Source organism: Salminus brasiliensis, chromosome 22 (genome assembly GCF_030463535.1).
Source record: "Salminus brasiliensis chromosome 22, fSalBra1.hap2, whole genome shotgun sequence".
NCBI classification, from domain to species: Eukaryota; Metazoa; Chordata; class Actinopteri; order Characiformes; family Bryconidae; genus Salminus; species Salminus brasiliensis.
In genome coordinates this window covers 4,841,016-4,854,526 of record NC_132899.1, presented here as the reverse complement: position 1 = coordinate 4,854,526, position 13,511 = coordinate 4,841,016, and the positions used below count along the sequence as shown (strand labels likewise).

The 13,511-nt window shown below is 41.4% G+C and overlaps 1 protein-coding gene across 3 annotated transcripts in view; it reads left to right on the top strand.

The window, feature by feature from the left end:
• The window catches only part of c22h10orf90 (chromosome 22 C10orf90 homolog), a 35,766-nt gene that overhangs the window by 10,539 nt on the left and 11,716 nt on the right, over positions 1–13,511 (top strand). For all 3 annotated transcript variants that reach the window (XM_072667494.1, XM_072667495.1, XM_072667493.1), the window contains exons 5-6: positions 5,458–6,685; positions 11,806–11,961. In XM_072667494.1, the coding sequence (XP_072523595.1) occupies positions 5,458–6,685; positions 11,806–11,961 (1,384 nt within the window). The remainder of the gene's footprint in view (positions 1–5,457; positions 6,686–11,805; positions 11,962–13,511) is intronic.

Below are 13,511 nucleotides of genomic sequence, written 5' to 3'. Positions count from 1 at the left end.
TCACAGTTTGGTTCTTGTCAAAGAGGTTCAGATCCTTATGCATGCTAATTTTTCATCACCTCCAAGAATTGACTGTTCACTTATATATCCACCCCCTGATGATAAGGATAATCAGTGTTTATTCACCTGTCAGTGGTGTTAATGTTATGGCTGATTGGTAAATAACTCTGAACTAACCATTTGTTTGTCTATCCGTCTGTCTGTCTATCCACCTATCTGTCTGTCCACCTATCTGTCTATCTAATTATCTATCTATCTATCTATCTATCTATCTATCTATCTATCCATCTATCTATCTATTTGTCTATCTATCTATCTATCTGTCTGTCTATCTATCTATCTATCTATCTCTCTGTCTGTGTATCTGTCTATCTATCTGTCGGTCTATCTATCTATCTATCTATCTATCTATCTATCTATCTATCTATCTGTCTGTCTATCTATCTATCTATCTATCTGTCTCTCTGTCTGTGTATCTGTCTATCTATCTGTCTGTCTATCTATCTATCTATCTATATATCTATCTATCTATCTATCTATCTATCTATCTGTCTCTCTGTCTGTGTATCTGTCTATCTGTCTGTCTGTCTATCAGTATATCTATCTATCTATCTATCTATCTATATATATATCTGTCTATCTATATATCTGTCTATCTATCTGTCTCTCTGTCTATCTGTCTGTCTATCTGTGTATCTGCCTGTCTGTTTGTCTGTCTGTCTATCTGTCTGTGTATCTGTCTGTCTGTCTTTATATCTGTCTATCTTACTGTCTATCTATCTGTCTCTCTGTCTGTTTGTCTATCCGTCTGTCTGTCTCTCTACCTGTCTGTCTGTCTGTCTGTTTGTCTATCCGTCTGTCTGTCTCTCTACCTGTCTATCTGTCTGTCTGTCTGTCTGTCTATCTGTCTGTCTATCTATCTGTCTGTCTGTCTGTCTGTCTGTCTAACTGTCTGTCTGTTTGTCTATCTGTCTGTCTATCTATCTGTCTCTCTGTCTGTTTGTCTATCCGTCTGTCCGCCTCTCTACCTGTCTATCTGTCTGTCTGTCTGTCTGTCTGTCTATCTGTCTGTCTATCTGTCTGTCTGTCTGTCTATCTGTCTATCTATCTGTCTATCTACCTGTCTGTCTGTCTATCTGTCTGTCTGTCTATTTACACTGTTTAAGTCCCTAATAACCTTTTGGAGGTTCTTCAATTTGAAAGAAACCCTTTTCTTCTAAAAACCTTTTCTTAAGGTTCCGTAAAGCACCATAAGAGGTTCCACCACAGTTTCAAATTGAAGAACCCCTAAAGGTTCCTCAAATTCTAAACAGTGACCATCCTTCCTTCCTCACAGTAAATTGAATGTATTCTTACACTACTCCAGACTCCAGGCTGTGTTGGTTCAGGATCACCTGTGGCATCTTCAGTGTCTGTTTACTGAATGTGTCTCTCTCTCTCACTCTCTCTCTCTCTCACTCTCTCTCTCTCTCTCTCTCTCTCTCTCTCTCTCTCTCTCACTCTCTCTTTGTTAGTTCTGGTGATGGGATCTTCTGCTTTCTTTCTCTCCCTCAATCTCCTTCTCTCTTCTCATTCCCTTTGTCCGTCCCCCACTATTAAACATGTTGTGTGGAGAAGTTGAGGACGGGAGAGAAAGTGAGGAGATATAGAGGGGGCCTGGCTAATGGAAAAAGGGGATTAAAGTGAAGAGAGGAGAAGGAGGAAGAGGCGAGAGAGATGAAGCCATGATGATAGGATGAGAGAGAGAGGGGGTGAAACCACTGGGCCACTGGGGGACCGGAGCTGGACATTTGATGAAACTTCAGTAGAATCCTGCAGATGATGGACAGCCATTATTCTTTCTCTTAGCCCAGTGTGGTCTCAGTCAGCCGAGTGAAGAGATGAAGGGCTAGGAGATCACTACACACTGGGCTCAGAGAGAGAGAGACTGAGAGTGAAGAAAGGACAGGAGAAGAAGTGTGAGTTTGGGGATTGGGACTTTTGAAGCTACTTATTGGGCCTACAGCTGCAGATGATACAGTGAATAAAGTAATACACTGAATTAACCTCATTTAAACATGTGGATCTTCTCCATTTCACTTAATATAGATCATATCAGCACAAAATTGCCTTCTTGCACTTAAGCTTACTCACTTTTACTCACCTTTACTTACTTATAGAAGGAAGTCTATTAACACACTGTATAAATTTGTGTAAATTTTAATAAATCTAGTAAATTCAATGTATTACTTTTGTGAAATAGATTTATATTACTATCACTTTCTTTGCCCCTTACTCGTTACTCTTAAACACAAAAAGAACATTGACATCTTTACAGATTCATATAAACATCAATCAGAAATCCAATCTATCCGATACCCCTAATTTTATACTTTTTAAAAACTAGTTTCCCAACTTGCATGTTCATTATCAGCTGTGCCTTCATTATTTTCAGGTCTTTATTGCATTAAAGGAATATTTCAGTGTTTTTTAACCTAATCTTTGTCTGCCAGGTCTGTATAATACCATTATTAGCACTGCCAATAATTCAGACGTGTTTTTTTGTGCATATAAATGATCATAATACTTAACAGAACCTTGTAATTGAAGCCACTGGGCAGCATCTGAATTCCTTAAATGAGAGTTTAGTTATATAAGCCTAGACCGCCTGGTCCAGGCCTACTGGGGCAGTGGTGGCTCAGCGGTTAGAGTGCCGGGCTGTCAATAACAGGGTTGTGGGTTCAATTCCCGGGCTTGGCAAGCTGCCACTGTTGGGCCCTTGAGCAAGGCCCTTTACTCTCTCTGCTCCCCGGGTGCTAGAGTTGGTTGCCCATCGCTGTGTGTGTGTGTGTGTGTGTGTGTGTGTGTGTGTGTGTGTGTGTGTGTGTGTGTGTGTGTGTGTGTGTGTGTGTGTGTGTTCACTACCACAGATGGGTTAAATGCGGAGGACACATTTCACTGTACAGTGTAAATATGTGCACCTTTACCTCAAGAGGAATTCTTGCAATTTCAGGATTTCTATGGTCTTCAATGGCCTCTTTTCCACTGTGGAAAATTTCCAAATGGCTTCTGCGTTGGTGCGGATCCATCAGAGCGGTTACGGTTCCTTTTTCCATTTGCTGTGTTACTAAATCAGGACCATGAAGTAATAATTATGCAACAGTTTCGCTCTTTAGTCTTGCGCTAGGCTAATGTAGCACTAGCTAAGCCACAATTCACCTGTTAGCACTGCGTAATCTGCATGCGTCAATCACACTCGTCTCAAACTATGGCAAGGATGCCATGTTATAGATGTAGGATGCCAAATAATGTTGATATCCACTTAAACAACTGTTCGAAACTAACACGGCCAGCAGGGGGCAGATGCCTGAGCTTCAACCCAACAGCCTCATGTGGGCAACCCCAGTGCGGAGAAGAGGGAGCATCCCACTGTCATCAATGACCATCGACAGCAGTTCTAAGCCCAGACATAGCAGCTGGAATCCACTTAAACTAACTCAATGGGGTTGGATACAAGTGTGAGATGACTTTGGCATGCAGTTAGCACTATGCTAACAGATAGCCCTGGTCCTGACATAAAAGAGGGCTAAGAAGTCAGACTGAACACATCTAGGAACATTGAAGTTGTTCAAACTACTGCAGCACGAACAAACCATTGTGTCCATCGTTGCATAGGAAACCCACCCCTGGACTCTGGCCCCGTTGTCCATTCCTGTTGTAACCTATACATAGACTAAACTTAACCTATCCCATACCATAACCATTAACTACTCTTAACCCAACCTAACCATAGTAGAATGTGAGCTTCTTACCATTTCTGCAGGAGTTTCTGCCCATTAATTCCTTTGTAGAAGCTCAGAAGACAGAGAAGGAGGCATGAAAATAGCCGTAGCAACATTGGAGACCCCAACTTATCTCGGTCATGCAGATTTCTCCTGTACAACATCCGGAGAATTTGACCCTTCCTCTCTAGAGAGTCGCCCAGGTGCAGTCTCTCGTCACTTCCAGACTTGACTACTGCAACTCTCTTCTGGCTGGTCTCCCTCTGCGCACCATCAGGCCCCTGCAACTTATCCAGAATGCAGCGGCAAATTCATCCATGTCACTCCACTGCTGCGTTCTCTCTTCACTGTAGCTTCCTGTAGTTGCTGCCCAGGTCATCAGATTTAAAACCCTGACTCTGGTCTACAAAGCCAAGAACGAACCAGCCAGCCCCTCCGTACTTGATGGCCGATCTGCACCAAGAGCCCTTCCAGCTTCAAGTACGGCTCGGCTCGACCCGCCATCCTTTAAGATCCGCGGAAGACGAGCGTCCAGACTTTTTACTGTCCTGCACCGAAGTGGTGGAACGAGCTTCCCCTGGGTGTCCGAACAGCAGAGTCCAACACTCACTGTCTTCAAACCCAGACTGAAGACCCTCCTCTTCTGAGAGTACTCAGGCGAAGAGAAGAGTATTATGGTCTCCTTACTGACTTGTGTTTAGTAGAGTCTAAGATTAGAGGAATCTTTGAATTATTAGTCTATTCAAACTAGCTGAGGTTCTTCTTGGGTAAATAGTGAAGCACTTTTGTAAGCTCTGGATAAGAGCATCTGCTAAATGCCTTAAATGTAAATGTAAATGTAAACTTACAGGACTCAAAGGATCTGCTGCTACCAACGTCTTGGTACCAGAGTCCACAGGACACCTTCACAGGTCTTGTGGAGTCCATGCCTCGATGAGTCAGATGTAATGGCTGATTGGTGTATCAGTGTGGTCCCAGACATTCAGAGACTCTAAATAATGCTGCTGGATCAATACCTCCACTCTCTTCAATCTTTTTTTTTTTTCCCTGTGAGAGATCTGGATTGTCTCTACTCACGATAATAGAGAGAGAAAGAAAGACGAAGAGACTGAGAGAAAACAGAGGGTAGAATAGGACAGAGAGGATAGAAGATGCCGGTGAACACAGGATAGAATAGATGCAGAAGAAGTGGGACGGCAGTGGCTTTGTTGTTTTTTCGGCTAGAAGATCTGATTCTCAGAGGGTTCACCGTGTGTGAGAGATCTTCCCTCCCTCTCTTTACCACTTACTGTGACTGACTCTGTTTCTGTAAGGGTCAGCCAGAATGAACCTGGCCTTAGCTCAAAGCTTAAAGACACTGGTGCGGAATTTGCCCAGAGTGCAACCGCCGAACGTTCATTAGGCAAAGTGGAGAATCGGAAACGGAGGAACAGAAGCATGTGTAGATACTTGAGCAAATAATAAAGATGGCTTTTGGTGTCGAACTTAATTAAATTACACTCGCGTTCCCCACTGACTCTGAAGTGGTTGCTATGGTAACAGCGAAAGCCCCCTCAGGTCTCGAGGCGTTGGAATTGAAAATTTTGAGTGAGCTGCTTTCGGCTTTGCCGACTTTGTGACTGCATAAGTGGCGAGTGGAGGTAAGCCCCTTTGTCCTCCTTTTAACGTGTGTATGAATCTCATTGTCCTCTGCCAGGCTGCTGGCTCAGGGAACCACGCTCCAGCGAAGGGAAACGAGGACATGGCACATGACACGGCCAGCAGGGGGCAGATGCCTGAGCTTCAACCCAACGGCCTCGTGTGGGCAACCCCAGTGCGGAGAAGAGGGAGCATCCCACAGTCATCAATGACCATCGACAGCAGTTCTACTCCCAGACATAGCAGCTCCATATCCTCCATCACCATCACCTCCAGAAGGGTTGTCCGCTCCTCAAGCCTGCCTGATACCAACCTTCCTCAACAGGCTGGAATGAGAGCACCCAGCCCTTTGACTGATGGACTGACTCAGCCGAGACAAGTCACTCCAAGGAAAGGAAGGAAAGCTGTGGTTGTCAAAGTTACTGAGCAGAGAGCAGAAACCATGTCTGTTCTCCAGGCTAGTGATAAAAGCAGCCTCACTACTGGAGGGAGCTGTTCCTCACCCATCTCTGACATGGCCCCTAGAAGGAACCCAGCCATTGCTCCCTCCAACCATACCTGCCTGGAGCTAGAGAGCCAAACCTCAGCCCCTGCACCAGCCATTCGTAGACATTCCCCAGTGTCTTCCATCTCTCTGCCCACCCCAGAAACCCATCAGCCAGTGGTGCTCAGGAGAAAAGCCACCATTGTGAAGGTGGAGCACAGAGAGAGCTACAGGAGGGAGGCCAAGGGGGAGCTGGAACACAGGCATAGCTACACCGGAGGCTTCAGAGCCACCAGTTCTGTAACATACACAAGCAATCCATCACACACTAACACAGAACCCCTACTGCCTAATGAACCCAGCGTCGCTGGATCGGAGAGCCAGGCTCTCGGCTCTGTACGGCCAAACAAGGTTAATGAGAAGGTAAAAGAGCTCCATAGATCTACGCTATCCTTCCAGCTGAACAGCCCACCCCTGCATAACCCATGCAGCCTGGAAGGTCCCAGGCGCCGCAGGCCCGCTAGCTGTTACGCTAGCATGTTCAGCCCTTCTGAGCCAAGTCCCATCGCTTCTAAAGATCCTGGATTTCAGAGCACGACTTCTGCACTTCCCCAAAAGACAAATATTGACCCTGCAAGCTCCACTAGTAGCAGCTCAAACAGGCGCTGGAGTACCGGAGCTGCAGAGAGCCGTGACGAGATTTACCCAGGGAGAGACGGCTCTGCTGGGGACGGGGAGCAAAAGCAGAGGGAGTCGGCTCTCCCGGGAAACCAGCAGCCTTTCACTCTTATCAAAGTGCCAGGTAAGGAACCTTGGGTGTGTACACATGAACCCATACAGACCTAGACATACAGTACCTTATCTACTGCATAGCCTGTGTAGACATGCCTAATAAATACAAACTATGCATGGCCGCATATATATATATATATATAAACACAATATGTCCAAATGTTTGTGGACACCCTTTCAGATAAATGCATTCAGCTACTTTAAGTTGTACCCATTGCTCACACAGATGTGCAAATGCACACACACACAGCATGTCGAGTGTCTAGAGAAGGTATCGGCAATAGAATAGGACTGCCAGGCATGGGCTAGAGGGGTATAAAGCCCCCCAGCATTGAGCTGTGGAGCAGTGGAAGAACTGTGTTCTCTGGAATGATGGACGGTGGACCATCCAGTACTTTAGGGTATATATATATATATATATATATATATATATATATACAGGGTGGGCCATGTATATGGATACACCTAAATAAAATGGGAATGGTTAGTGATATTAACTTCCTGTATGTGGCACATTAGTATATGGGAGGGGGAAAACTTTTCAAGATGGGTGGTGACCATGGTGGCCATTTTGAAGTCGGCCATTTTGGATCCAACTTTAGTTTTTTCAATAGGAAAAGGGGTCATGTGACACATCAAACTTATTGAGAATTTCACAAGAAAAACAATGTTGTGTGTAACTTTATATTACTTTCACGAGTTATTTACAAGTTTCTGACCACTTATAAAATGTGTTGAAAGTGCTGCCCATTGTGTTGGATTGTCAATGCAACCCTCTTCTCCCACTCTTCACACACTGATAGCAACACAGCAGAGGAAATGCTAGCACAGGCTTCCAGTATCCGTAGTTTCAGGTGCTGTACATCTCGTATCTTCACAGCATAGACAATTGCCTTCAGATAGTGGGGCCATTCTTCATCAATGGAAACCTCAAGGCCACTGGATATTTGAAAATGCTACATGATGATGTGTTTCCCTCTTCATGCACTGAAGCTGGCACGTTCCCTGAGTTTTTCCAGCAAGATGGTGCACCACCACATTATGGGTGTCAGGTCCGAGCATTCCTAGATGAACAGTTTCCTGGAAAGTGAATTGGTCATCGTGGGCCAGTTGAATGGCCCCCAAGGTCTCCCGATCTGACCCCCTTAGACTTTTATCTTTGGGGTCATCTGAAGGCAATTGTCTATGCTGTGAAGATACGAGATGTGCAGCACCTGAAACTACGGATACTGGAAGCCTGTGCTAGCATTTCCTCTGCTGTGTTGCTATCAGTGTGTGAAGAGTGGGAGAAGAGGGTTGCATTGACAATCCAACACAATGGGCAGCACTTTCAACACATTTTATAAGTGGTCAGAAACTTGTAAATAACTCGTGAAAGTAATATAAAGTTACACACAACATTGTTTTTCTTGTGAAATTCTCAATAAGTTTGATGTGTCACATGACCCTCTTCCTATTGAAAAAACTAAAGTTGGATCCAAAATGGCCGACTTCAAAATGGCCGCCATGGTCACCACCCATCTTGAAAAGTTTTCCCCCTCCCATATACTAATGTGCCACAAACAGGAAGTTAATATCACTAACCATTCCCATTTTATTTAGGTGTATCTATATAAATGGCCCACCCTGTGTATATATATATATATATATATATATATATATATATATATATATATATATACAATATCAAGGGCATTAAAATAAGTTTATGCTGCTTTTATTGGAGTAACTTCAGCATTCAGCCTTACACAGAAACATACATCTTATTGATGGAAATCATCTTAAACCAATAAATATCTCATGTTTTTTATTTTGAGATTGTTGTAAGAATATTCTAAGTTAATTTATTGACATAATTCCATTGACATTATTTGGTTTCTTTAAATATAATACAATGCAACTCCCTTTAAATATATATAACACGTATAAAATAAAATAAAAAATCTGGTTGTGTATCCCTCAGCATGTTCAGAAATGTGTGTGTTACACTTCCCAACTGTAGGGGGAGTCCAAGAGCAAGAAACACCAATTCTGGCGTAATACTGATTTAATTATCTCATTCCCACGCCTTACTAAATCCTGGCAAAGACTGAAAGCAGCAGTGTTGCTCCTGTGCTCCCCCTTCAGTTGGGAAGTGTGATTCACACCACCACTGTTGGACACGCTTTACACGTGCATTTGTTTTCTGGACAAGCTGAGAGAAGCTCCAGAAGCTTGATCTGAAGGTGGAGCAGCATGTGGGCTGAGGTGGTAGAGTAATACTACAGGATTTTACACTAGTATGACTCTATGGGTTCTGCAGAGTTACACAGCAGCAGTTCTGGAGAGAGGTTCTCCTCCTGCAGCTCCACCACCAAACCTCCATATAGTGCAGTAGCAGCAGCAGCAGTAGCAGCGCTCCGGCCCGGAGTGGGAATGACGGAGACGCCGTTCTCCCCCTGTTACAGTCAGTGTACATAGTGTTGCTTTGATGATCTCGCTGTAACGTATTAATACTACGCGGCCATGCATGATTTTTATTTATAAGACATGTGACCTGCGGGACGCTGTAGTGTCGCTGTGATTGGCTGCAGCAGTGATTTGGGATCAAAGCGTATTGAATGGAAATGCAGGCTGGTTCTGTTATGAGCACACTCACACTCACACACACTCACACACACACACTTTCTCTGTGTGTCTCAGGTTGTGCCATTCTCATGTTCTCTTTGATGTATAATTGATGTGTATTACAGTGAGGGAGGGAGTGGGGATGAGAGTGAGGTTTTAATTGAAGTTACACACAGCGGATGTGTGCATTGCTGACTTCTTTTCAAATAACAGTGCCCTGAAGCCGATCATTACCACACCTCCTCTCCCTCTCCCTCTCTCTCCCTCTCTCTCCCTCCCTGCCTCGCTCTCTCTTCTCTCGCTCATTCTCTCATTCTCTCATTTTCTGCTCTTTTCATTTTCCCACGCACCTCTTTGCATGCATAATCTATTGCTAGCCCGGTTCCAGCAACACTGCGGCACTTCCTGAGGGATTCAGCTCAGTGAAAATCCAAGGCAAATATCTCAGTATTTCACACACACACACACACACACATATATAAAACTGCCTATGTGCACATATACAGCAGCATGCAAAAGTTTGGGCACCCCAGTCCAAACTGTAAATAAGGACAAGAGGAGCTAATTACTACAAAAGCAGAATGTTATTAAATAATTATTTATATTTTTAAGGACTTTTTTATATTTTAAGGTCCATTTTTACAGTTAAAATGCCAAAAAAGGCCCAAAGCATAAGATTGGACAAACTGCATGGTTAGTAGCCCTCCTGCGGCGAGTATCACAGCTTGTACACACTTTTTGTAGCAGCTGAGAGTCTTTCAGTTCATGTTCGAGGCTGTTTTTTTACCCTCTCTTCCTAGCAAAAGGCTTCTAGTCCTAAGAGATTGTCCTTGGGGGCACTGCTTTTACTTGGGGGCACTGCTTTTACCTGGGGGGCACCACTAAGAGATTGTCCTTGGGGGCACTGCTTTTACTTGGGGGCAACATCTTTCCCAGAGTCGTCTTAATGTTTAGGATCACCTCTGCAGAGACTGCACCTCTCGGGTAGCCCATTAGATTTTGAGGTGTGTTTAGGATCATTAACATTTATCATGCTGTAGAAGCCAGCCGAGTGCTGGTTGTTTGCTTCCAGAATTTGCTGGAATTTGATTGAATCCATTAGTCCCTGAAAGGCTCCCTATGCCACTGGCTGCAACACAAGCCCAAAGCATGATCGATCCACTGTCATGTTTAACAGTTGGAGAAGTTTTCTTTTTTATTGTAATTCTGCACTTCTTTTCCCTTTTCTCCAGACATACCTTTGCTCATTGCGGTCCTAATGTAACCCATTAAAAATCTTAAAGCATTAATACAAACTTCTGTTTCCAGCCCAGAGACTGATCGTCCATTTATCTCTTAAACAGCAGTTGAAGCTTTTTCGCTATTAAAGCTTCTGGGTTTGAGGCTGAAGCTCTCTAAAATACACTGAGATATTATTAAAACAAACCTCAAGATTATTATTATTATAGAAGTTTATTAGGGACACTTTTATTTGTTCTCCCGGCCAAACATTTAGCATTTTAATTTATAAATAATCAGAGAATACTGGTGTGATTTACGCCATTAAACTTTTTAATAGATTGACACCACTATATATATATTATATATATATATATATATATATATAGAGAGAGATTGTAATATATATATATATAGAGAGAGAGATTGTAATATATATATATAGAGAGAGAGATTGTAATATATATATATATAGAGAGAGAGAGAGAGATTGTAATATATATATAGAGAGAGATTGTAATATATATATATAGAGAGAGAGAGATTGTAATATATATATATATATAGAGAGAGAGAGAGATTGTAATATATATATAGAGAGAGATTGTAATATATATATATATAGAGAGAGAGATTGTAATATATATATATATATATAGAGAGAGAGAGATTGTAATATATATATAGAGAGAGATTGTAATATATATATATAGAGAGAGATTGTAATATATATATAGAGAGAGAGAGATTGTAATATATATATATATATAGAGAGAGAGAGATTGTAATATATATATATATATATATAGAGAGAGAGAGAGAGAGAGAGAGAGAGATTGTAATATATATATATATATATATAGAGAGAGAGAGAGAGAGAGATTGTAATATATATATATATATATAGAGAGAGAGAGAGAGAGATTGTAATATATATATATATATATATATATATAGAGAGAGAGAGAGAGAGATTGTAATATATATATATATATATATATAGAGAGAGAGAGAGAGAGATTGTAATATATATATATATATATAGAGAGAGAGAGAGAGAGAGAGATTGTAATATATATATATATCTATCACAAATAATTAAGATGTTATTGGTGCATCCTCTACATTTATAACAATGTAGCTGTAGTGTGAAAAGGCTGTCAGATCACTTAATCAATCAGATTGTGAGGTTGTATAATTGATCATTAATCAAAATTGAGACAGAATCTCCAGTGTCAGATCAATGTGATGGTACCCCTGTACCGCTGACAGCACCTCACTGACTAATGCAGCTTCCTTTTTCAGGCAGCTCAGCTCATGCCGCCCATGATGCTATACTGGCTCTGAACGCAGCTGCAGTTATAGCCAATGTAAGGCGGCAGAGCCAGCAGAGAAAGAGCTTGCAGGCCCACCGCAGCGCCAAGAGAAAGATAGAACCATCCTTTCAGAGCCAAACTGCAGGTAATGCTGCACATTTCCCCTCACCACTGCCCTCGTTTCCCTCTTCAGGTTCTGTGCTCACATTCTCGGTTGTCATAAAACACAGAAAACCTTTAATGATGTGGTGCCACTGCTGGCAGGTCTATTCATAAACCCTGAATAAAGGAGGGAGTGTATTATGAAAGCCCATTCCCGCCACTTAAAAAAAAAAAAATAAGTGGCTAAGTAGTTATTTTAAGATGATACATTATTATCTTGAGATGCTAAGTCATTATTTTGAGATGATACATTATTATCTTGAGATGCTAAGTCAAGTCAAGTCAAATTTATTTGTATAGCGCTTTTTACAACTGTTGTCGTCACAAAGCAGCTTTACATAATTAGTACTTAATAAAGGACAGTCATTAAGTATAAGTAATTATTTTGAGATGCTAAGTCATTATTTTGAGATGCTAAGTCATTATTTTGAGATGCTAAGTCATTATCTTGAGATGCTAAGTCATTATTTTGAGATGATACATAATTTTTTTGAGACGATATGTTGATGCTACATATTTATTTTGAGATGCTAAGTCATTATTTTGAGATACTAAGTAGTTATTTTTAGATGCTAAGTAATTTTTCTGAGATGAAACATCGTTATCTTGAGATGCTAAGACATTATTTTGAGATGCTACACCTTTTTTTGAGATGCTAAGTCATTGTTTTGAGATGCTAAGTAGTTATTTTAAGATGATACATTATTATCTTGAGATGCTAAGTCATTATTTTGAGATGCTAAGTCATTATTTTGAGATGATACATAATTTTTTTGAGACGATATGTTGATGCTACACTATTATTTTGAGATGAAACATCGTTATCTTGAGATGCTAAGACATTATTTTGAGATGCTAAGTCATTATTTTAAGATGCTACGTGATTATTGTGAGATGCCAGTTCTGAGGTTTAAATAAGACAGACTCCTCCTGGGGGGGTTGAACTTTTTCCTTACAGGAAAATGACATTTCTATTAATTCTATTTTATAAAGATGATTAAAGACGTTTCTTCAGGTGTGTGAGTTTAGTTAGATCACCTCATCTCTCAGTGCTGATCACATGCAGATCAGATCTCCAGATCTTTAGACTGTAAATATTCCACTTATGTTCAAGCCTACAAGATGCTTTTAACGATACAAGCACATGGACGATGATGCATATCTTGGTGTCACTGCATTATCGTCAGACCAGTGAAGAGAGTCCGAGACTAAGTGTATTTAAGGCCTGGACTCCAGATCAGTCACATTATGACTTATTCAAAACTACATTGTGGAACAGATGCAGATTTTAAATGGGGAAGCTTTTAATCTGCCAGCCTGCTCACGAGTTACATTAATGCTTTTTAATTAATTAAACACTTTTTTAAAGGTAAGGTTAATTATTTAGTTGACCTTTCAATGTTAATTCAAATGTAATGACCGTGAAAGTAGGTCTAAGTAGGTCTAAGTAGAAAATGTCATTGGGAGATTTCGGTGTGTGCGGATTCCGTGATTTCTGTTACTGTTAATATACCTGTATATTTAATCTGTCCT